Source organism: Phaethon aethereus, assembly GCF_964289735.1.
Source record: "Phaethon aethereus genome assembly, chromosome: 1".
In the NCBI taxonomy this organism is placed as follows: Eukaryota; Metazoa; Chordata; class Aves; order Phaethontiformes; family Phaethontidae; genus Phaethon; species Phaethon aethereus.
Window position 1 is genome coordinate 16,482,243 of NC_138575.1, and position 25,079 is coordinate 16,507,321.

The window sequence follows — 25,079 nt, forward strand, 5'->3', positions numbered from 1 at the left end:
ACAACTTACCCCTCAGAACAGCCTTACCTTTGAGTAGCTGGAGTTTGCTGTTCGCTTGAGCCAACAAGGCTTTAGCTTCATCTTGCAACATGCCAGCTTTCCTCCTAGCATCAGCCGACTCTTCTGTCTTCTTGGCAACGAGATCTTCCACTGTTTTGTACTTGTCGTTCAGCTCGGTATTGAGGACCTGTTGTTCCAGATCAAAGCACAAGATGGAGCTCATACAAAAGAATGCAGCGGGAGTTCACATTTCCTCCTTCTGTCTTTACTAATCCGGGTCTAAGGAGAGGCTACAGCCTGTTAGCTCAGTTAACAAAAGCGAAAACAGTGTTGGAGTGTTTCCTACTTAATATTCAAGACTTTAAGAGTTGAGGTGAGGACTAAGAGTTGCCCTTTTGCAGACCTGTGGCTGTTTCACAGCTTTAATACCAACACTTGGCAAGGATTTCTGGGATTCAGTACACAGAATTGTGTACCAGGGGCGACTAAGGGAAGCTGTGGCCCCTAGTACACCTGGAGAGCTGCATGTGGTAAGGAGCTGGCACTGCTTCTGGTTGAATGCTTGTGTTTAGGGAGGAATACCCTTGTTACTCTTTCAGTAACGAGAACAGCTGCCTAGTTTGTGCAGGTGAAAGTGCTGGAGAAGGTATGAGGTTTGTTTCTCTGCTCTGCTTTTTTCTGTGAGGTTAAGACTAAGAAGTCCTGTGACCTAACTGAATTCAACCAAAAAGCAAGTTAACAAGCTGCAGCAGTACTGGAAGTCTCTTTTGTTTACTTGACAGCCACCTGAAATACTTAGTGTTTAGAAATAATTGATCTGATGGATACTAAATCTCTCCTGGCAGAAAATGCCTCTCTGGAGATTGATGGGCTAACTATAGACAACAGATTGGAGCAATGGAACTTCCTTTGGCAGATTTGTCAATTGTTTTGTTAATGAACATTCTTTTGCTATTACAGAGGTGTGTAGCAGACATTGGGAGCAATGCCATATGGTCACTGAGCAAGTCTTGCATCTGATATTTAGAAATGACTCTGATTTTATATTGAGCCAACGATTTTTCTTGTTGCTTGATTCTATATATCCCAAATTCTGGGTTGTTTGGCCTGAAGCTGTCATTGTCATAGAACCATAAATACTCTGTGGAAGGGGAAAAACAATTCCCAATTCTCCTGTGGCAGATAGTAAAGCTGAGGGACAGAAACGAGCCTATGAAAGGTTGATGGTGTGACAGCATGACAGGTTTCCTGCAGCTATTCTAGAACCTGAAAACTTCCCAATACTTCTTTCTCTCTGTATCTGGTACCAAAGTAAGTAGCAAGCAGCTATCTTTGGTAAGTAAGTGCACTAAGTGCTTTTTTTGGTTTGTTGTTTGTTTTTTTGTTTTGGTTTTTGTCCCTAGTACTTGACCAATAAATGCAATGAATCACACGTATTCACTAATGTTCCTTTAGCCAAACTGAGATGAGAGTTTTTTTGGCTTTGTCTTAGCATTTTTCCTGAGCTTCTCACCTTTTTAACTTCTTCAGCATTTTGTTTTGCAGTGACAATTTTTTCTTCTATATTGTCCACATTCTCTGAATTTGTAGCAGCCTTTTGCTTAAGGTCTTCAACATTCTTCTCTAGCTCGAACAGACGTAAGGTAGCATTGTTCAGTGTTTCTTCAGATGCTGCATTTTCAGATTCAATCTAAGACAGAAGGACAACAGTTACATTTTCAAAAGACATTGAATAGAATAGTAAGCTTTCTGGATAAACCTTGATGAACTAGTTAGTTCATGTCCATAGATCTGATATAAAAACCAGTGGTTTAGTTTTGTTACAAATGGCCAATTGCTGTCAGGATAAAAAAGCCTGCTGCTTGAAGATGGGGTACATATGGGACTGCAAAAGCATTAAGGAACATGGTTAAAAAAATACCTGATTGTATTACACATGCAAGAGCTGTCTAATCCACAGGCAAAACTGAAGTTTGACATTTGACTCCATTGCGTAATAACAGACTTGGGAAGCTGCGTATCTCCTAAGCTGGCCAGGCTTCCTGAGTTTAGATAGCACTACCATCTCATGAGGGCTATGAGATGAAGTCTGAAAATACTACAGCAATTACCACTTTAATCCAGCGGTCGCTTATTTTTGTCTTGTGCTGCAGTGGTGGATGACACTGATAGCATGGCCACACCAATACACTACCGCTGTGGCTGGCAGGTATGAGTTTCCAGGGACCTGCTGTGTTAGAAGCTGCAATACTGCTCATTTAACTTTCTTGGTCCAGGATATGGGGTGAGAAAAGACATTTGGTTTGGGTTTTTTTAAGAGCAAATGGTCCCCTAGCATCTGTCATACTAACTTAAAAGTTTATGTGAAAGCAAGAATGGTTTAGATTCATTTTAAGTGCAGTCTTTGATTTGCAGTACCGAAGAGCCTTCCCTAGACAGGCTTACATCAGTTTCTAAATATCAAACTTGGTACTGTTTCTGTATCTTAAATACTTGTAAAAAAAAAAACTCACTGAGGTCAGCAGGTCTTGAGTTCCTTTAATATCTTCATCAGCTTTTCTGATGGCTTTTTCAGCTGCATTTTGAGCTTTTTCAGCTTCTTCCAGTGCTGCTTTCACCATATCTGCAGTGACTTTAACATCTGTTGCACCTTTGCTGTGGATCAAAACTATGTTAAGACTAAAAATGCTTTTACTTGGAACTGGAAGAAGAGCTAGTCATACACTAGCTCTATGGGGCAAAGGGCCATTTTTGCCTCTTAGTGAAGGAATGAGAATCTCCACTAGGGTAAGTTAAACTCTGCTTTTTCTGTCTCATTCAAGCTAATACAGAACAGGGTTGCATACCTTGCTTTTTTGGCTTCCTCCAGTAGCATTTCAGCTCTGGCAATGTCTCCAGCGCTCTGCTGCAGAATGACCTCAACATCAGAAAGGCTTTCTACACGCTCACGAATATCTTCTGTCAGAGCCTGCAGCTGCTGGGGGGTGCTTGGCATCTCCATGTTCAGTACTTCATTAGCCACTGCCTCGATGCTATCCAGGTCAGCGCTGTCTTCTAGTAGATGGACACAAATGACAAAGATGTAAGTAAAAGCTTTCCCCTGTCAAGTCTAAGTACTCAAATTTTTGTCCAACTGCTCCCTTAAGAAGGAAAAATTATGGGAAAACTTCTACCCCCAGACTTACAGAAAATCAAGGTGTTAAAACTGCTTCCTTAGAGAACTTGCCTCTCAGGAGAGGCCTGGCGGGTGCATCGGCCCTGCTGGCACAGCTCTGGTGGAAGCCATTTGAAGATCCCTGTGATTAGCTACACCCTGCTGGGGCTGTGCGAGGGAGACGCGAGCCCACAGGAAACTAAGCCAACAACTGCACATAAATGTATTTGTGCTAGCAGTATACTCGGCCTTGTGCAAACAGGGAAGGAATAGGTCTGCCATGCTGCTGCTCGCTTGCAAACAAGGCCTCGTTTAACCTCTGCCTGCTTTCTTACAGAGAGAGAAACTCAATTTCTGATTTTCCTCCCCTTTAATAGTACTTTGTCTTCCCTAGCCAGAACTTATGAACACACTTGGCAAGCTACAGCAGTACAACAGCCTCAGCTGAAAAGAACACAACGACGTGCTAGAGTTTGCTCTCACTTTCCTATTGTCTTGGTTTTCTCTTGGTTCGAGATGTCATCATGCACACCAAGTTTGGCTGAAAGCAGAGGGATGAGACAACCATTGCATTACCCCTTAGAAGATGATTCAGAGCTACAGACAGTTTACACAAACCCAGAACTAAAATATAATTGAAATGTAAGGCTTTTACGCATTAGGAAGTCTCTAATCTGTTTAATAAGATTCCTCAGATCTTCATTGCTTCTGTCCACTTGTTCTTTTGTAGCATTGGTTTTGAGCAAAACTTCTTGTGCGTTTTGTTTTGCTTCATCAGCTCTCTGTTTTGCCTCAGAAACCTGAAGAGGAAAGTAGAAGGCTTAATTGCATATTTATTTATGCTTTAAGGCCTGGTTTAAAACAAAAATTCAGTTGGAGCCAGAGGTAATAGTAATGAGAAATGGTTTTTCTCATAAAACTCACAGAACACTTTTTAAAAGCTGGCCATGATCCATACCACCAATGCTAGTTTAAACAACTCAGGCTAGTCTTTGGAGTTATCCATGAAGCTTTGCTTTAGCAAGCTCCCTTTCTGAGGATCTTTATAAGCATGATGAAGTTACACAACTGGAAAGAAGTATTTTGAAGTTAGCCAGGCACATACTTTGTCAATTAGCATCTAAACTTGTGTTACAACTAAAAGACTTTTTTTTTTTTTTAAACATCTAACAATTTATTTGGCATGTTACCATTCTGGAGAGTTGCTCAACTTCTGCTAATGCACTGAGGATGTCTCTGTCAAAATCCATGGCTTTCTGCCAGGCGTTGTGAGCTACGGTCACCAGCCCGTTGCAGCCAGGTCCTCCACACTTCTTCTTTCCATCAGCTGTTCGGCAGTTTAAACCGCCACACTCGGACTCAGCACAAGAGGCTCCTGCAGGAGTGCCACATGTCTGTAGAGACACATTAGATACTGCTCAACCGTGACAGAAACACATGTTATTTCTGCCCCTTGCAGTAGCATCCCCAGTACCAACAGGTAAGGAAGCTGAAGTAGAGCTGCAAGCTGGAGGTGGTTCCTGCAGCAGGTCCATGCTGGCATGACTTGAATCTTTCTTCTGTGCCCCCTGCACCTTCCTGCCTTTAACCTGGTTACAAATACCCAGCTCCCTGATGCTGAAGTAGCTGGAGGTTACGAGGGAAGCCTTGCCTCGCCTTCATCATCCACTTCTCCTGTACATCATCTTTCACTGGAAAGCTGCCTTCCACATTTGGTTTCAAGCTGGAAGCCTATATGCCTTTTGTTTGCAATCAGTCTTCACTGCTTGGAGGAAAAACTGGCCAGCCGAAGAAGCTATTTTTATAAGGAAGAAAGTGTTTGGTGTAGAGTAGTATCTTTTCTGTTGCTCTAATGCCCTAGAAATGTAATAGAAGCTGAAATGCTCAGAGTTGAACAGGAAACTTTTCTTCATCTCCCTTAAAAAGCTGTCCCATTCCCTTCGACCAAATGTTTGCTCTGATTTCATCTTTCCAGAACACTTTCTAATTTGTGAATTTTGTTAAGGATGTGTTCCCATGGAAAATTTCAGGCTAGACTTTTTTTTTAAAAAAAAAAAAGGGCAAAACTATTTCAATCAGCAACATTGTACTGAGAATTATCCACTAACTTGGTAAATTGTTTGGACAATGAAATCACTCGGGAGTTGTTTTAGCCAGAAGGAAAATTGGAAAATTCCCCATTCTTGTGAGGTTCTTTTCCCTTTCTACCCTTTTGCAGAGAATGATAGTCACTAACCAACTGACTTTGCAGCCAAAAATCTCTCTGGGAAAAGCTCGGGGCTGTGCCAAGTTAGCTGCAGCTGTCTCCTGTGAAGTGTAAATGAGTCCCTCTTACCTGTTTGGCATGCAACCCAGCAGTTAGCTAGAAAGCAAAAAGGGCGGGGTTTTTTTGTGTGTCCTGTGATTACACCTCCAAGCAACTCAGTGTTTACGGCCTTGATAAACATCTACCCAAGATTTTCAGTCCTCAAGAACAGTTAGGCAGGAATGTAGAGGAAGGGAAGCTAAACAAAACGATGTCTCCCTTCCTTCCAGAGAAAAAAGGAGGGCTGGGGGCCTCGGGAGGGAGGATGGGGGACAATTCAGCCTGTGAAGAGCTCATGCCCTCACACGGGCCTGGCCTGCCCAGGGAGTTAATGAGCAGTCCCGCAGCCCGGCCTCACGCGAGCTTGTTCTCTGGCTGCAGCTGGCCGACTTCAAAGCGAAACCAAGGCACCACCCAGCCTCTCCCAAGAAAGAGCCACCCTTGATCATATTTACAGATGAGCAGGCAGCCTCAACAGAGAAAATGCCCTTTTAACTCCAGCTCCCTGTACGTTCTGCTTTGTCCCAGCGGGAGGACGGGAGTGCGGTGATGCTGAGGAGGGCGGCCCGTCGGCACAGGTGCAGCGCTGTGGGGCTGGGCGCTGCGCGGGCATAGCGGGTACCCTAGGGAGCTGCAAAAAGGAAGAGAGGAGCCTAGGGAAAGCAAGCGTATGAACTGAGGACAGGCTTAAGAGAATGGCTCGCAGTCCAGCAGGCTCGCTACACTTTTCTGCACATGGGAGCAAAGGGCTTTGGGTTAGAGCTGGGGTGATGAAAAGATGGGTGCTCTGTCAGGGCTGGGGAGGGGGAGGAGGGAGACCAACATGAAAGGCTGGTGCCTGAAAGCCAGTAGGTCTCAGAGCCCACCAATTAAACAGCCTTGTTCTAGCCCACAACACACCCCCATCACCCAAGAAACATGCACTTTTCATGAACAAACTGTATCTCACAGCATCAAACTCCGAACACTCCCTGCCCGTCACTTCTTCACAAACAGGACTTTATTTTTGCTATGGGCTTTATAACCAGGGATTCTCAGTCGCGTACCTTTTCAGCCACTTCAGAGAGATCCAGGCTCTGCAGCTTGCCTGCGAGTTCATCCAGAAGGCGCGACTGCTCCTCTTGTTTAGCCTTGAACTGGGCCTCCTTCTCGTTGATTAAGTCTTCCACTTCCTGCCGCATTTGCGCTGACAGCTCCACGGCGCTATCGGGGTGAACGGTGGAGGCATTGACCCTCTCCTCTGCCTCCAGGGACATCTGGAAATACTTGGTGATACTATCCAAGGCCCCTGCAGAAATCAGATGGAGCTGCTTAGAAATGTGTTCAGCAACCCAAAGTAATTTATATTATGGAGGTTGGCAGATGACACATCAGGGTTAGCGATACAAATATCAAGTTAAAGGAAACGCTAGCCTCTGCAGCTGTATTCAGTGCCATTGCAAGGATGACAGGATTTGGCCTGTTGGGGGGGTGGCGTGGTGTTCATTTTTTTTTTGCTTGCTTAACAGTTCATCAAGTTTGCTGGATTTTAAAGTTTAGCCTTTCTCTGACCCTAGTGACTGAATTCTACTTGCCCTGAGGGCAAAAGGAGATCCAGCCTGTTAGGTTTATAGGGCAACACTGTTTTCTAAGGATTCACTTATCCCATTAGCTCTTATAGCTTGCCCTGGGATGTCTGGCTTATGGAGTCACTGCTTGGAAACTGGTCAGAGCTTTCCTACGAAACAACTGCTTGATGAAAGATGCTGATTTATGGAACTCTTAGTTTTGGACAACTCCTGGAGAGGCCTTGCATGGGTGTGAGGGACCCTATGGGGCTGGCCACATGCTGCACCTTAGGGTGCTTTCTCCCCCTCCCTGCGACACTTACCCCGAACATCGGAGATCTTGATGAACTCTAGCTGTTCTGCAAGTTCTTTCACCACATGGTCTAGGCTTTTGGCATCTGTCTCCAGCGCGCTCAGGTCAGTGTCTGTGCTATTGCTCTTCTCTGCTAAGGCTGACAGGTTTTCTTCTATGTCAGCTATCTTAACTGTAACATCTGCTGTCAGCTTTCTGTAAAACAGAGGCACAGGACTCAACACGGGGAGGAGGAAGGGTTTTAAGCCTTGGTGCTTCATTTCACTGCAGGAGTGGTGGTTAGAGCCTTGCTGAGCTTCTCCCATGGCATGACCTGTCCTCCCTCGGTGGAGCTGTAACTGATTTGTAACAACAAGCCTACCTAGAATACCGTTTTGTTTCCTTTATCATACAAAACTCCTTTTTAATCTACAGAACGTTTATAAACCCAAAGCACCAAATTGCTCAGAAAACAGCTGCTTTGTGTAAGATTAACTGGAGGCAGATTCCAGAGGACTGGTGTAATGCTCTTGTATCATGGCAACTGCATAGGTCAGAGTTGACTACTATGATCCATACATAATTTGCTTCCCATCCCACACAGCTACAAGTGCAGTTTTGATTACTACGAGCTTATGGGACAGATTTGAACTTCAGGAAGCGGGGAAGGGAGAGCCTTAGTTTTAACACAATGGATTCTTTTAATTTGTCTGTAAAGATTCCTTCTCACCAGCTGTTTCTCTAGGGCTGTGAAGGAAAACCTCCCACCCTCAGCGTTCAGCATGGCCTCAGTGAGCCACGGAGCAGGCTTTAGCTAGTGGGATAACCCTAAAAGGAAAAGCAAGTGTATGTTACTCGGCAATGCTGCTGCGGAACCGAAGCGGGCATAGGAAGCTATTCCCATCCATGGTGATCCCTCCAATCCCAGTGTTTCCTCATTCTGAAAGAATCAGGCAGTATTTAAGCTCTATGATCAATTTACAGCCCCCTCAATAGCCCAACAGCTTGTTGTTTTCCAGCAGTCCTCCAAAGCCAAGTGTTTCTTTTAAACCAGAGAAGAGCAAGAACAGAGACATACGTTAGGGAAAAGCAGCTCCTCAGGTGCTCTGACCTCCCTCAGTACATGCAGAGCCCAAATGCAGCAGCAACCCCCAGCTTGCCAGCTGGAAAGGGGGATCTGCAGGGCACAAGCGTATCTCTAATTGAGACATTTGTGCTTTAATCCTTCCCCCTTTGCTTTGTGCAGTCCCCTTTACAATGCACAAGCAAGCTTGAGCAGTTGCACACAGGGCTAGAAAGCATCCGCAATCCTGCTTGATGTTAGACTGCCCCATCTCCAAAAGCAAAAACTACCATCTTTTGTATGCTTAGCCCTAAAACAAAATACAGGGCTATAAAGCTGGTGCTTCTCCCACACATACTCAGGGCAGAAAGGAGACCGCGTTTCCAACTCGTCCGCTACACGGAGATCCAGGAATTTAATCTCTCCCCTCTTCATTCTCTCACATAATAGCAGCGTTTGTCCTTTGCCCCGGGGGAGCGCAAGGCAAGCGTGAGCGGCTCCGCAGTAATTAGCTGCCTGGTCGGCAGTGGGAGCCGGACAACCCCTGCCCAGAGCATGGTAGCTACACTGCTCCTACCTTCCCCGGCCAGGTTTCTGCTCGTGGGACGGATGCTCACTGCCGGCACCGTGCACGGCGAGGTGCTGCACCAGTGCTGGGAGCCGCAGCATACCTCACCCAGCTGGAGGAGCAAAGATGGGGTGTCCTCAGCTCAGCATGGGGGCAGCAGTTGCTCCAGTAAATCCCAGCTCACTGGCACTCCCACTCCTTCACGCGCTAGACTTATCTGCCTAATTGCGACTGTACTCACTCCGCTTCCTCGAAGAGATTCCCAATGTTCTTCAGGGGCTCGGCAGCTGGATTTTGAGCGATGATGGTTTTAATTTCACTGAGCTTCTCCTCCAGGGTGTTGAGCGTCTGCTGATACGGGCCAGTGACTCCAGTGACTTTGAGCGCATTAGCCCTATCCAGGAACTGCTGGGTCCTATTAGCCAGCTCGCTGATGATCACGTCCCAGAGGGCGAAGCACTGGTGGCACGGCACGCAGTCAGGGAAGAAGCCCGAGTAGCCCCGGGAGCACTTGTCACAGCGCGGCCCTTCCACCCCTTCGTTGCAGATGCACTGCCCGGTGGCGCGGTCGCATTGCGGGGTCTGGATGCCATGAGGGTTGCAATCACACGCTGGAAGGAGAAAAAGGCACGTGTGAAGGCTATGGTGAGGGAAATGACAGCGATGTTAGCAGTGAGAAAAAAAAAAGTGGTTATAATGAAGTGGTGAAACAAGTATAGAAGTGGTCTGTGTCTGGATTAGAAAAAGGTAATTATGGATGTGTCCGCTTGGGTATGGGGGAACCAGGGCTGAGTGTGAAAGGGGAGAGGTAGGGAAATAACTCTAGGGCAGACCAGGATTTGCACATCTCAGAAACAGGCACAATAATGGAGCAAGGATGGACACTTCTTGCAATGTTTGGATGTCAACTGGATAGCAACTGGGACAAACATCCCAGCTTCACTCCTACAATGAAGAGTTAGTAGAGCAAGGCTTTCCAGAGAGGAAAAGAAATAACAGGCAGGCACATAGTGGAGGGTTTAAGAGCAAAACACGAGTGAAATGGGAAAAGTGAACAAGGAACAACCATTTACTGTCCCCTCCAGCATAGGAGTAGGGATCAGCTGAGGAACCCATCAGATCAAAAACCAACCACCCTCCCCTGCACCTCCCACAAACTGCACAATAAAAGGAGACAGTTGATTACACAGCACTTAGTTAAGTGGTGGAAATTCCTTCCACAAGACACTGTGGTGCTAAAAGTTGAGGTGGCTTCAAAGAACATGACAAATTTATGGAGTAACAGCCCTTGAGAGATCTTCTACGCAGAGGTACAGGGCCTGGCTCAGGATGTGCTCCTGCCATGGGTGGTGGGAAAATATTCGTGATGTGCATCAAGGAGCCTGGCACTGGGCTGATGTTTTGGGTATAGAGAAATAGGTAAAAATCAGCCAGTGAAAAGTAAAAGTGAAAGAAAGAAGCAAAACAAAGAATGTGGTCGTGGGCAGCCCTGTCTGAGGGGGAAGAGGGAGGTCTTTTCCAACACAGGTGCTAACAACCAAGAGTCTACACACTGCTTGTCACCTTCAAGTGGGAATGATGATGATTAACAGTTGGTTTTTTTTAAATTATTTCCCACTTTGAGCACCATCTCAGGAGTTAGTAGTCACACCTTCCTGAAATGGACTTTCATTCTTATTTTATTTTTGTACCTGTGAACACCTGCCTATCTTTATCTGCTACTCAGGTAAGACCCAAGTGCTCCAGATGGTTGCCAAATTGGAAAACACTCTTTTTTAACACGCTGTTAGAAGAAAGATGCACTTCTTTGGCACTAACCCACCATGAAGAGAAGTTACTCAATTAACTTCGTGATGCACTGTCATTTCTAAAAGCACAGACACACTTTGCACACAATAACACTATCAGGAGAAGCATTTCCATGCAGCAGGGCTGCCACTTGACCTCTCCTCCTCCTTAATTACACAAGCAGCAGCAGAGGAAATTGCCAACCTGCAAAGCTTTTAATAAAAGGATGGCAGCAAAGAACAAGAAGAGAGGCCTTGAAAATAGGCAGGTCATTACCTGCTATGGTGGCGGAGTACACCCAGAGCAGGTCAAGCACACGCTCCTTGAACAGGAAAGGGATGGCGATACCTGATAAAAGCCTTCACTCACACATCCATTTACCAGGCATCCTTGAAGGAGGTTAATGGCTCAAAAAGGTTCATAGATCAATTCACACACTCCAAGCACATGCCCCCTTGAAAAAAGGGCAAAACACAAAGCTGTTTTCAAGATTGCACATTGTTTGCTTCAATGCCAGAACACAGTGGTGGTCTTCAGTTCAAAAATTACACAAAGAGCCACAGCAGAACAAATCGCTCCTCAACAAAACGACTTTCTTGTACAATGTGAATATGATAGGCAAGAGACAAAAATAACTTCTGCTGCTTGCACAATTGAGAAAATGCTCCTTTGTTCTTTGAATTATACCCTGACACAAGAGATTGTTTTTACTTTACATCGAAAGTGCTTAAGTAGTGAGCTTGCCATGGAATATGTTCCCTGCAGGCAAACCGGCGAGTTCCTGTTTGAAGGAGGTCAGTTAACCCTTCTGTCAACTAATAAGGCCCTCGGTATAATGATGAATTGTCCAAATTCCTCTGCACAGAAAGAGGCTAAATGGCATGTGTTTCTTCTCAAAGATCCTGAGATCTGATCGAGTTACATGAATACTTGCTGCTAGCAAATCAGATCACTGTATTTACTTGTGGATTTAAAAAGCTTAAGGTGAAAAAAACCCAACACATGTTGGTAATTCTAGTCTTGAATACCTGCATGTTCAGGAAAGGCAGATGACATGGTTTTAGTAGCATTTACATGGTAATGTGGATTCCAAAATCTCTGGAGCCAGAAAATGCTGGGGAAAGGGAGAGGAGAATTTAAGGACTAATTCTTTAGCTATCTGTTGGGAGATGATAAAGCGCAAAGAACTAATTTGTTCTAAACACACTACAACAGTTGGAAGAATCATCACATTTCCCGAATTCTACAAAACTCCAAACTGAGCTCTGTGGGACCCATCAGAAAACTGTACAAGGTGTCTAGAAACATTACTGTGGGCTATTTCTCTGATTTAGGATGCTCTATCAAGCCCAGAAGCAGGCAATGCTGGCTCTGCATTACCTCAGTAGTGTGAATCCAACATATATAAAATAGCTTTCAAATGGGCTGGTTTCATAGTTGCTTTTTCTTTTCTTCATGATCTTCCAAAGTCATTAACCGTACATAGGACCACACCAGCTTTCAAACCAAAAGGTAAAACTGAAGATAATTTTATCTCTATTTTTAAGTAAAATCACATAGTCTAAAGGAAAACAAGAAAAAGCCTCCCTCAGACTGGAACAAGAAGATTCCTGTCGATTTTATTTTCTTTCCGTTTTGAAAATTTGGAAAGCACTTCTACATGTTGGTGGCATGATCTCTCTAGGTACAGCCCTCAGACAACTCCTTTCTGTGGCACTGACTGAAACGTTTTTTCAATTCTCACAAAAGCATCACTGTTTCTCTTACAGCTCACAGTCCTGTGAGCAAACCTTTCATCTCACAAATGACACGTGCATGCCAGTATTTGGTTACATGCAATGTTCTTTTTTTGAGTCTAGATGACCTTAGCCAAGCACTTCAGCCACAGTTGAAATCATCTCTGTTCCTCGCCAGAGTCAGAGTGCTTCTAAGAGATGCTGGGTCCAAATTTCTGGCCACGGCATTAATAACTAAATTTGGCCAGCCAGAAACCCACAGAAACTGCTCTTCTGCCCTCCAAGGCCATGTGGAACAGGACCTCCACCATCCCCAGTGCCTTTAGCAGGGGAGTTCTGCATCCCATGCCCTGGCCACCACCACCAGGCTATTTCACACCCTGGCACGGAGCACATCCGAGGCCCTTGCAGAGAGCATCTTTCCCGGTGGGGATCAAACCCTCAGCTTACTTCAGCTGTGGTGACTTCCCAAGAGGAGGTAAGCAAGCCTGGGACAAGATCATATGAAGCCTTCTAAGTAGTGAGGAGCACTTTGAACACTGTGGGCCACCAGGCAAATAACTCAGTGCACAAGTTTCACTTCTTTGCCTCACACAACACCTGCTTACCAAGCACCCGCTGGCTTCAGTCTCTGTGGGATTTCAGGGCACAACTTTGTCCTAAAGTGACAAACAGGAAACTTTGTCATAAAGGGACAAAAGTACAGTGACAGTGGCAGGATCCAGGAGAAAAAAAAGGGAGGGAAAAAAAGGAGGAAAAAAAAAAAGGAGGGGAAAAAAAAAAAAGGAGGGAAAAAAAGGGAGGAAAAAAAAAAGGAGGCTGCCCTAGCTGGCATGGACTGGAAAAAGTGATTGGCAAATAGCTCATGGAAGAGTAATTGAGTTACACATCCATCATTCATGACGGCGACTGCACAACCACCAAAAGGATTCATGTGACATTTGATTATCACCGCCAATGAACTGGGAAGCAAAAACAGGAGATGCCTTGATTCTCATCACCTGCTAGAAACTGAGCAAACACCATGCCAGCATGATCCAGCATGCCAGGCTGGCCCAGCATTGTTCTTGGACAAAGTACCCCAGCATCACATCTAGCCACAGTAGAGTTCTTGCTCCTCTACCACCTCCTTCGTTAATGTCCAACTATTCCTATGGCCACCACGTGAGCCAACTTCTATGCAGTCCCCTGCTCATGATGCTCTCTATTACAGCAGTTTTTTTTCTGATGTACTCAAACAGGCTAATGCAAACACAATCTTCAAATTATAGCTTGGTGCTGGAGATTGCGGCTCTAACCAGCACCCGTGTAAGTCTGATGTAACACCTGAGTAGCTATACCACATCTAATTTTAGCATATACCTAGGGTTTATCTAATTTTCCCCAAGAAGAACAAGAAACACATAGGCACATCTAGGGATGCAGAGGTGTTTCAGGTATTACTCAATAGCTAGCGATGGCTTTTCCTCCACCTAACATAGTACCTGTGGAATAGGGGAAGACAAAGTCCTCTAAGTTATTTTTAAATGCCTCTTACCTATGCTTATATGACTAGAAATTGGGAAAAGTGGTTCATTTTGCACTGTAAAACCACACAGATGCCAAGTTTACTGCGAGACATTTAGATGCCTGAACCAGTTTGTGTTGTAAATGGCCTTCAAGACAAATGGTTGGTTATTCTCCCTTCATAGAGAGGGGTGGCTGAAGGCCAGGGTGAAGGGCTACAAGTTAACACAGACTGGGCTACTTGCTTTGAAGATCAGTTAGACAGGCATCAAATCTGTGCCCGGGTAAGCAGAACAGGACACTGCAGTGCCTCCCATGGAAAATACAGCAGAGGAAAAGAAGTTTTTTGAAATCATTGGTCAAAGATCTGAGGGTTTTCAAAGAGCATTTACTAAGTTAAACAATAGGTTTCTGTTTTGAAATGTCATTTTGGAACTGGGTGTATTGTTTTCTTTAATTGAGTGTTTAACTCAATCGGACATTCTTCTGTGGCATACTCTGACTTAAGTGAAATCACATTTTTGAGAGGAAAATTTTCTAGCCAAACTTCTAGGATCTGCTGATTAGCAACTTATGACTGCAAAAGATTGTAGCCACATCTATTCACACACACATGTGCACACACAGAGAGAGTATCCACGAGTAATTTTTATACCACCTTGATCAATGCATTTCAGTAATGCTTTTTCCTGATCTTAAGGATAAAAGTAATACTCATACACGTTTATTGAATGTAGTCTTGCGAAACCTAAGGGGAGAAATCCCAAAGAAGTGACTAGCTCGAGTTGTTTGCTTCAAGCTCACAAGGATCTATGAACCACTTTATCTCTCACTTACTCTGACAGCTCTGCCACCTTTCCCTTGATTTTAAATATTCAGAACTCACTTCCATTTGAGCTACTGTAATTTAACATGGCATATTTGCATATCACTTAATTTAAACTAAGGTTTTACTACAGCCGAGATGATATAATGGATACTGAAAGGGCTGTATGAAGATCAGTCTCAGTGTTTAATGCCTTATTGCAAGATTCTAGAGTGACTGTCATGCATCATCCTACACAGAACAGAAATAATTTCTGCAGAAATATTTTCTTTCCTGCTTGAGATCGGGGACAGAGCGCACCAAATGTTTAACTCCTCCACAGCAAAAAAACAAAGGGTTTGTTCAAACAATTTCCTGGCATCATTTCCCAGTGGTAGTGAGGCACTATGATGATAAAACCACGCAGCAATTTGTAAGGTTGAAAGTTTTGCAGAACTAGCAAATTTCTTCTGAATAATCAGCTATTGATTCAAGTTACCCTGTAAGCATACTGCTAACTCCTCAGCATTATGATTTTCAGTATGAGTGTTAAGATAAGATCCCAGCCTAGAATTACTAGAGTTGTGCTGCATTTCAACATGCTAGCAGACCTTGCCAAATTGCAATTTTCTGGAAACAATCAACATACATTACAATATTTTAAGACCACAGGCCAATTGAAATTATGAAACTCAAAGTGAAAATTATATTTCCTTTAGCGTAGAATTTGTCCAACTTCCTTTACTCACTTTAGACAGAAGAAAAAGAAACATCTGCTAATCTTTTTCTCTGCACCATAAATACCTCCTATAAAAGCAGCTAACGTGACTAGCTTAAGTCTCAGGTATTAAAACTACGAAGCTTATTCTTAAAGGGCAGTGGGGTAGTCTGCAGTGAACAGATGTTTCAGCGCCAGGTACATAACAAAGACTAAAATTTGTGAAAAACAACTTTCTGCCAATGTCTGCAATGAGTATTTGATAAAAACATGATTTTTTTTTTCACCTTAGTTCAATTAAATTCTGTTTTTTACAATAGGGCTTGATACTCAAGTCCAACACAATAAAACAGTGACACGGGTAAGCTTCTTGTAAAGGGGAGATAGAAATACAATCTAAATTTCAATCTCATACAGCGCCTTTTAGTAACTGCACTCTGTTCTGCTTCTTCAATGTATTAAAACAGTAAAGATTTATATTATATAAAACACATATCTCAAATATCTACTGTGCAAGGGCATTGTTCGAGCTGCATCTGCAGCCACACCATATCTCAGAGGCTTCCCGGGAGCCTGGAGCCTCCCGCCAGAAACGTGCTTTGCGGGCTGAAGTTGGTGCAGAGCTCAGCATGCCGAGTCCTGCACGTTGGTTGCCAGGCTTTGGAAAAGCTCCAGCAGAATGCCTGCAGGACTCGAGTTTGATGAAATTTGTAATCCTATTATTTACTACCTGAGCAAGGATTGTTATGTACGAGCACACATTCACGTGCGGGTTCGTGCAGGGCTGCATACAGCTTATAGCTGAAGCACCGGCCAGAAGAGTCCTGCAAAGGGGCTGGTGCTGCCCCCCACCCCAGCTCCTGCTCGCTGTAATACTCACAGGGACCTGCACGAGGCCGAGAGACACGCTGGGCTTTGACCTATCCTCTACACCTCTCCTGTGCTTGTTTCAGGCATGATGTTATATTAAATGAGTAACTTGTGCTTTTTTAAAGCGTGGGGTAAGCAGCCTCCAAAGATCCAGTCCTACAGACTCTCTGCGGCGCGTAATTCCCAACGGGCATCTGCAGGGGGTGGGACCGTACCCAGTATTGAGGGGTCAAGATGCTGCCCAAACATAGGCACCCACCTTAGCTTGCCCCAGTGGTCTGGTCCCAGTGTGATCACTGGAGACAAGCACAGGACACAGTGGATGATGCTCTCTCTCCACCTTGGGGAGCACGAACTGCAAATGGAAGCACCCAGACCAGGTGCAAAAACCTGCCTCCTCCAGCTTCTGCTTCACCATCTCCCATCTTACCAAGATTTCTACAAAAAAAGTCACAGGCAGCAGCCGGCAGTGGTCACCACCACCGATGGGGACGGCAGAGAAGCGTGCCCTGGCGTCTGGTTTCCAGCAGAGCATGCTGAGACCTGGGGGACGCATCTGCAGCTCGGTGCTGCTGCGAGCGCCTGGGAACCTGTGGGGGGCTGCGGCCCATAGCCTGTCCTGGGTGGGCCACTTTGTCGGTCTCCACATGTGTGGAGCTGTAGCTGTGTCCAGAGGTTATTTGCAGGCACTTGTATTCACATGACCTCACTTTTTAAAGTTTTACTAATTAAAAAATTTGTCAAGGGTGTCACAGCAAGTACAGTCCCCACTTCTCAGCAGGACCTCGTGTCTCCTTCTTGGTGCCAACAGTCTGAAGACCTCTTGTGAAGAGATCACACATTACTGTCCTCTGAGTGATGCACCCTGTGACTTCCAAGCTTGAGGACAAGCCACTTGCCCCAGCCAGAGGAGGATGCCACCCTGGAGTCATCGGGACTGATGTCCACACCCTCGCATCAGCTTGGTGCCCACAGCGAAGACTGCCCATCCATACTCACACAGTTCAGAGACCTCCCGCCGTTCCCCATCCAGATAGGTTTGTATTTTTTTCCCTGAACATGGCACAAAATGTGTCTGTTTTGGCTGCTTGGGCCAGCACAAGTGTGCCACCGAGGGCAGGTGGCAAATGCCATGGCCAGGAGTCCCTGTTTCCCTCTGCAGCTAGAGCTGACATCTTTGTGATGAGTTCTCTTCTCTGCTCCAGCTTCGCCTTGGCCGCAGGCCACATTTAAGCTATTTTCCAGGGGCATTGCTCTGTAATTCCTTAAACGGCACAGTTTTCCGGTTTGCCTGCAAACTGCTTACCACTGATAGTTGCTACCTGCCCACACGGCAGCCGCGCGCCTGCCAGCCAGAACATCGCCCCTCTGCTCGTGGGACTAAATGAGAAGTCGCTTGTCTCCCCACTGAGGAAGGATGGGAGACAGGACGGGAGGCACTGATCCCACCACGCTGGGGACACTCGGCAGCGCCGCGGGGCTGGATGCGCTCCACGAGCGAGCGCACGCTTGGAGCCTGTCTGGGGCATCGCACCGCAGGCTGTCACAGCTCAGCCCTGGGCACTGGCTCTCCCAATCTGCCACAGGGATGTCCTGTTAGATGCAGTCCTGAACGAAACCTGCATTTCGCGTGAGTGTCCTGCGTCACTTTGGGGCAGAAGGGGCAGCGGGTTGGAAGGAAAGCATAGGGTTTGTGGGGAGAAAACAGGCTCTGAAGAATATATCCTCTCTTCAGAAACATTAAAAAGCAGGTTTTCACATGCCCAAAAGGCAGCAGAAACTCTGTGAGAGACCAGAAATGCTGGTACAGTGCAAAATCCTGCTGATAAGGTATGCAGATGGACTCCATCAATAAACCCTGATGGAGACAGCTGATACCAAGAGACAATCCCTGCCCCGGAGCCAGCAGGGTCAGCACCCCTCACCACACCAGAACACACACAGCCTCCCAGAGAAACCCAATATGTACTCAGGAACCGGGACAATTCCCCAGTCCTTTCATCTGCTGCATTAACCAAGTAGCTGTGACCTGCCTATCTGGTTAGATAATGGGCTCTAAGGTATCTCTATTGTAAAGGATTTATTAAAGACCACAGCAAGCACATTCCTCCCTGCAGGAAAAATACCTTAATCTACTGCAAACCTTCCTGGCAAAGGCTCCTATTTGAACAGATCAGAGATACAAGTTTGTTCTGGTCTGGACAGTGTTTGAAGTTTCCTCTCCAGCTAATGAACAGGCTTGTTTATAATGAAAGGACAGAGAGCAGCCAGTTTTCTAAACAAGCGACTTCATGGTGCTCTGTTTTGCCGCACATAGCTATGGCTAACCCACTGCATGGTCTCTGCTCGCTCCTTTATTTTCATCTGAAATACAAGGAAGGTGTCCTACTAAATAAAAACCCTTATTTCTTCAGGCCCAGTCTCCCTAACGAGACACAAGAGGAGACAGTGGTCTTCCACGACATACAATGGAAAGGCAAAGGAAGCTGGTTTCCAGACCAACTCTCAAACCCAAACACTTGCGATTTGTTTTCTTACCACAGTGGCTTACCTGACAGCATTGCAACCTAACAGTTAAAGATGAGTTAAGTTTCTAAACAGAGAGGTTTGTTTCTAAATAAGTGTTCCAACAAGAAATAAAATAAACCAGGCAAGCATCAGGCCGGGCTCCTGTCATGCCTCCCGATCCCCGAGAACAGACCCCGCCATGCCTCCCTCCCTCATTTCCAAAGGCTCGTGTGGGCACTGGCAGGGATCACCGGAGGGGCTGCTCCTGGCAGGGGTGTCCCAGTGCACTGGGCGGTGATGGTGTGCCTGGCCACCGGGTCATTTCCAAAAGGAGCAGATGGAGCAGGTGCCGGAGTTGGACTCACCTTGGCACTCCACGCCTGGGTCTCCCCAGAAGAGCTCCTGGCACTCTCGGCAGGTCTGGCCTCCGAAGCCTGGCATGCACTGGCACTGCCCCGTGAACTGCCAAAAAAAAAGCCAACAGGAGACATGATCACCTCAGCAGCTTGGCCCCGCGCCAGAGCAAAGGCCACGCCGTCGGAGCATGCCCCGTGCTCTCCTCACCTCGTTGCAGGCGGGTCCCAGGGAGCGCGCGGGGTCACAGCCGCACGGCTCGCAGCCGGCACCGCTGGCAAGCCTCCACGTGTGCGGGGCGCAGCGGTCGCAGGTCTGCCCCACCACGTTGGGGAGGCACTGGCACTGCCCCGTGGCCGCCTCGCACCGGCAGCTCTCCGAGCCCTCGCAGTCCTCCCGAACAGTGCCCAGGTAGTTGCAGACGCACTCTGTGAGGGAAAGAGTGTGGCGCCTTGATGTCAGCCCGTCCTCCCATTATCAGACCGCCCGGAGTTCGCATTTAGTTTATCCTCCCAGACCCCAGAGGTGCGGGCAGATGCTGGCACATCCCAATGCCCGTGGCCAGGCCTGGCTGACCCAACGCTGAACGACACCCAGCACTGCGCGAGAGCCCTCCTCACGTCCCAGGCTGGCCACCTCTACGGCTTCTGCGCCAGCCCACAGGAGGCGGCAGGAGCCCCTCGTTCAAGCAGCGCAGGGTTGAAGCCCCTCTTCTTCTTTCCTCCCTCTGTACACAGCCAAGCCCAACCCTGCCCGGCCCCTGTCAGCCGGCCATGGCGGCAGATCTGCTCGGAGCGCTGATGGCATGCCAGGCGGAGCAGGGCTCTGCTTGCCCACCCAGCGACCCGTCCACCCTGCCGGGCTGCATCCGGTGCTGAGGGAGAGGAGGGTCTGCCTCCCCACAGCGTTCGGCTCCCCGCCACGGCCCTCGCTCCCACCGTCCAGCCACATCTGCAGGGTCACTGGTGTAAACAAGAGCCAAACCCTCACCCCGCCACCCCCATCTCTGAAGAGGAAACAAAGACTGCTAACAAGAGGGCAAGAAACACCTCTCCCACAAAAGCCTCGTCCTTTCAGCACATGTAAACGCTGTCCCTGCTCTCCCTGTCAAATGTAAAGGACTCCCCTCCCGTCCAGGAGCCCCGCTGAGCTGCAGGGCAGCTGCTTGCAGCTCTGGCTGGAGGTAATGAGGGTTCCCCTCCACCCCACATGCTGCCAGGTAAACTAAAAAGTCCAGGTGGCCGCTGCTGCCCTGTGACATGGCTGGCAGAGGGACTGCGGCCGTGTCTCCCCACTCACTTCTGCAGTCCTGCTGCAGGGCGCTCCCGTAGTAGCCCTGTTTGCAGAGGTGGCAGTTTTCGCCCTCCGTGTGATACAGGCACTTCACGCACGTTCCCGTCCTCTTGTCGCAGGCCGCCGGGTCAGTGGTGTCGATGTTGTTGTTGCACTGGCACGGCTGGCAGGCGCCGCCAACCTCGTCGGGGCTCCCAAAGAAGCCAGACGCACATTCATCACATCGGCTGCCTGTTTGAACAAACAGGAACGGTGGGAATTACCATCACGGCTTGCTAGCGTGCAGCCCCGTAAACGGCAAGACAATAAAGGCCATTAATGGCGGGGGTGTTAATTGGATCATGCTGAAAACAACAGAGGCAGCGCTTGGTGACACCGCGGCAGCTTGGCACAGCATGGATGGTACCGCCCGGGGCACCACGGATTGGTGCTGCAGGCCAGCTGCCAGCACGCTCGTCCCCCCGGTTCCACTGCTGTCCTGTCCACCTCTGCCAACCGCCGGTCACCCCTCGCCAGGCTGCTGGGGATGAAGTTCACCGTGGTGCCGGCATTGCCTGCACAAGCTGCTCTGCCCTGGCACCTTCCAAAGCGCTGCCAGCCTCCAGCAGCACCACACTGACACTGGTGCTGTGGTCATATCCCAGCAACTCGCGTGGACCTCCCAGTGCGACGTTCAACCCAACCCCACGCACCCGCCAAGTACCTATGTATCCCACGCTACAGACACACACGACTTGCAGCGTGACTGGATCCTGGTAACAGCCACTGGCAAACTGGCGTCCACTCTCGGGGCCATCGGGGCAAGGGCAGGGGCGGCAGTGGTCACCCGATCCCAGGACAGGGTCTCCGTAGTAGCCAGCCTGGCACCTGCGTGGTGGGGTACATGGCATGCAGGGGACTGCAAGCAAATGGACTGAAGCCTTGTAATAACTACACTCAGGTTTTCATCCACCATGAAGAACTGAAGCACAGAAACAGCCCTACAGCTTTCTTTTGCCACTCACACTCCAAGCAGCTGTGCCCACAGAGGCAAATTTCTCTGGCATATGCCAGTGTAAGAGCAGAAGACCCAAGGCAGATGCATCTCAGGAGGTTTGCAATGGAGAAAGCCTCTCTGAAGCCCTGGGGTCCCACGACGCACTCTCAGCTGTCTGGGCAGGCACTGCTGGGGTGTGGAAGGCCACAGGCAGGGAAGAGGTGTCCCTGCTCCCATCAGCGCTGCTCTGGCTTCCGCGGTCCAGGGACTTCTCCCATGGATTCACACCCGCCCCAGCACCAGCGCCGGAGGGGTACGGCTGCTGTGCCCATCCTGCTGGGGGAAGGAGAGGGGCCGAGGAGGGGGCGCAGGCACCATACCTCTCACAGTTGTGCCCTGCCGTGTGGTCCCGGCAGCTCAGGCACTCGCCAGTGTAGGGGCTGCAGTCGTCAGCGTGGCCGTTGCAGTGGCAGGGCTGGCAGCTGGGGAAGCCCCAGAAGCCGGGCAGGCAGCGGTCGCACTGCCGCCCATACACCCCGGGGAAGCAGTGGCACTGGCCCGTCTCCGCGTCACAGAAGGCGTTGTAAGAGCCTCGGACGTGGCACTCGCACGCTGCAAGGAAAGGGGGACAGGTGCTGTGTTTCCCTGGCAAGCCCTAAACGCAGGGCCCTGACCGCAGCGCCCTGACCGCAGCGCAGCCCGGAGCCAAGGGTTTGACGTACGTCGGCATCCGCTCGGCCCGAACCCGAAGGTGCCAGGGGCGCATCTGTCACACTGTCTTCCGACGACATTGGGACGACACTGGCACTGTCCTCCGCTGGGGTCACACACCGAACTCAGGGAGCCCTGGGGGTCACACTGGCACGCTGAGCGGAGAAAAGCATCGCCGGGAATGAGCACCACAGTGCAGGACATGAACCACCAGCCTCATCTCATGCACATGCCTTCCCCATGCAAACCGCTCTGCCTGGAGGTGCCATCAAGCTTCCAGCAGCAGTTTGCCCTACAAGGAGGTGGTTACGTACATAACGCAGTCTCGTGTAATAGAGCAGAAATGCTGAATATGATGTTCTTGCAGACGTCCGTCATGGGGGTTTTCACAACACTCCTGCTGTTTTCCAGACACCGGTATCTTTGGAAAGTTTCCCAAGCGCTGTTCGTAACTACATCTTCGCCAGAGCCTCCCACTGTGAATATGTCCAGTGATTTGCAGTATGGCATGAGAACAAGCTACAAAACAATTTTACAGTGACAGTGTCACTATTTATAAATAGCCACCACCAAAATTGTGAAAATTCAGTATTATCCCACTTCCTATCATCCATTTTTGGCCAAAAAGGAAACAGCCAGACAGAATTTGGAAGGGAAATAACAGGAATTCTCTAGTTTTTGATGGAATAGTTCTGCTATCTACCAAATTCTTACCACATCTGCCAAATTCTAACCATTCAAAAGAGAAAGGTAGACATTCATGACATAGGTTGCACACATTAGTCTTCCCAAAGGAACTACTGTGAAAGTTCAGGTCTGTGGAACTAGCTGCACTGCTGTAAAATACAGCAAAAGCCTCTTTGTAGAAAAACAACCCACATACTTCAAGACTGAAGAAATGTACGCTGCTTCACATCGTTCAGTTAAAATCTGTCTTCAGCCATAAGCAACACCATTGTTAAATATTACCTGGGATTTATACAGACGCATCCCAGAAGAGATGCAAACTTTCAAGCTTTTAAATATACTTTTCCACCAGAGTATCCCTGAAATAATTTCTGCTCACAGAGTCAATGAGTGTGTACGGGCTCTCCGTCTCCGTATCCACCGAGGAGTACTGGGGCAGCTCCAGGCGGATGGTGTAATTCAGCCCCTTCTCAAAGCAGACGGGCCGTGGGAGAACAACATATCTGGATGAGGAACAGGAAACAATTCTTACTTCAAACATCCAGCACCATAAAGTGTTTCAGGTGGCCCTATAAAGCAATTGAGATAGCGCAAAGCAGCCAAGACCGGGAAGAACAAAAGCTACGACGTGAAAGAGGCGGTTTGGAGACTTGTGCAAGTCAGAACCGGAAAAGCTTATCGGCAAGGTAGAGTCATACCGGTGTTCCTTCACAGGCTATGCAAACACTTCCCCCACTCTTTACTCAGCGAAGAAAACAAATTGGACGATGAGAATAAACTTAAAGCTTTGAGTCTACAGACACAATGCTAAATATGATTTTATAACCCATCAGAGATTAAATTTCATTAATTTTCATAGAGGCCACTCCAAACTGAAAACATGATGTTTCTCTGTTCCGATTTTTTAAGTGATTTTTTTTTTTTTCTCTCCTTTTGGCCCATCCAGTTATACTGACCTGGAGCCGGGTGACAGCGAGACGACCTGATTATCATCATCAGGAACTGTGTTGCCACACCGACTACCCGTGGGAATCTTGCCTGGGCGCGAGACGCTGATCACAGCTTTTTCCCACTGATCCGGCAACTGGGAGGAAAAAAGGCTGATCAGCATCAAGCAACATCCGTAAGCTCCCGGGAGCATCCAGAGCTCTGGCCAGGCAAACCGTGCGCATAGACCCAGTGGTCACTGTGCTTCGAGGAGGACGGGGCTGCAGCTCCAGCACCAACGGGGCATCTACCAGCTGCGGGTTTGGGCTGACGCAAGACAAGGCACATGCCCCTGGGCATCCTCCAGCATAACAGCCTCTCTCCCTCCCAAAAAGCCATGACGAGGTGCAAGTGGTCAGCAGACCCATCTGTGGCACAGCATCGGTAAGGGGTTTGGTGACCTCCTCTGCCCCCACCTCTGGGTACTGCACCTGAGTATTTCAACTGCAGTCAATTGCTGCTAAGCTCCAGGAAAGGAGCTAGGGAGATTTTTCCCTTTCCCTCTGCCCTGCAAATTATCCACAGTCAAAACTGACTCCTTGCAAGCTCTTGGCTGCAGGCGTTCACCATCCAAGACAGAAGATATGTCTCCTAAGGCGGATAACAGCATTTCCACCCATTGGAATCCTGTCTGGCTGATGCCAAATTCATATTCTAATTTGTCCTGACAGGACTTGTCACTTTTTAATTTGCTCATTAAACAGGTGCTGAAACAAGGCAATAATGAACGAAACTGTAAAGCAAATAATAGTAGTAATAGTCAACATCTTCTTGGATTTTCGTGCATCTCAGACATTTAACTGAGCGTCCATCCTTGTCTTTGAGTCTATGACTTCTGGAAGCGCTGGGCTCCTGTCAGCTATGCGTTGGATATGCCCATACTCACAGACCTACCTGTGGCTCATAGCGGACCAGAATATCGTACTCCATGGAGTAGGGGATGTTGTCGACGTAGAATTCCAGGTACGCCCCCTCAGGGACCCTTACAAATCCTATGCCTGTCCACGATGGTGTGCGATCTGGTGTGTACTGGCGCTCTATAATGTTTACTCCCTATGAAAAGAGGGAACAGAGATTTAATACCAATACATTAAATTTGCAAGCCCCACAGGAGTGCATGAAGCAATGAGTTCTGCTGATGGATCACTTCTGCATCACTTCTGGCAGCATCCATCATTTGCATCCCAAAGAACATGAATTCTTTTTTAAAC

The 25,079-nt window shown here is 47.9% G+C and overlaps 1 protein-coding gene across 1 annotated transcript in view; it reads right to left on the reverse strand.

The window, feature by feature from the left end:
* The window catches only part of LAMB1 (laminin subunit beta 1), a gene marked incomplete at both ends in the record, with an annotated part of 43,392 nt that overhangs the window by 971 nt on the left and 17,342 nt on the right, over positions 1–25,079 (reverse strand). The window contains 19 exons of the mRNA XM_082013935.1: positions 28–187; positions 1,514–1,690; positions 2,514–2,655; positions 2,847–3,054; positions 3,810–3,954; positions 4,345–4,548; positions 6,506–6,747; positions 7,330–7,514; positions 9,171–9,540; positions 19,226–19,322; positions 19,425–19,642; positions 20,514–20,738; positions 21,211–21,374; positions 21,864–22,095; positions 22,206–22,349; positions 22,509–22,713; positions 23,261–23,384; positions 23,838–23,965; positions 24,763–24,921. Of these exons, the coding sequence (XP_081870061.1) occupies positions 28–187; positions 1,514–1,690; positions 2,514–2,655; positions 2,847–3,054; positions 3,810–3,954; positions 4,345–4,548; positions 6,506–6,747; positions 7,330–7,514; positions 9,171–9,540; positions 19,226–19,322; positions 19,425–19,642; positions 20,514–20,738; positions 21,211–21,374; positions 21,864–22,095; positions 22,206–22,349; positions 22,509–22,713; positions 23,261–23,384; positions 23,838–23,965; positions 24,763–24,921 (3,529 nt within the window). The remainder of the gene's footprint in view (positions 1–27; positions 188–1,513; positions 1,691–2,513; positions 2,656–2,846; positions 3,055–3,809; positions 3,955–4,344; positions 4,549–6,505; positions 6,748–7,329; positions 7,515–9,170; positions 9,541–19,225; positions 19,323–19,424; positions 19,643–20,513; positions 20,739–21,210; positions 21,375–21,863; positions 22,096–22,205; positions 22,350–22,508; positions 22,714–23,260; positions 23,385–23,837; positions 23,966–24,762; positions 24,922–25,079) is intronic.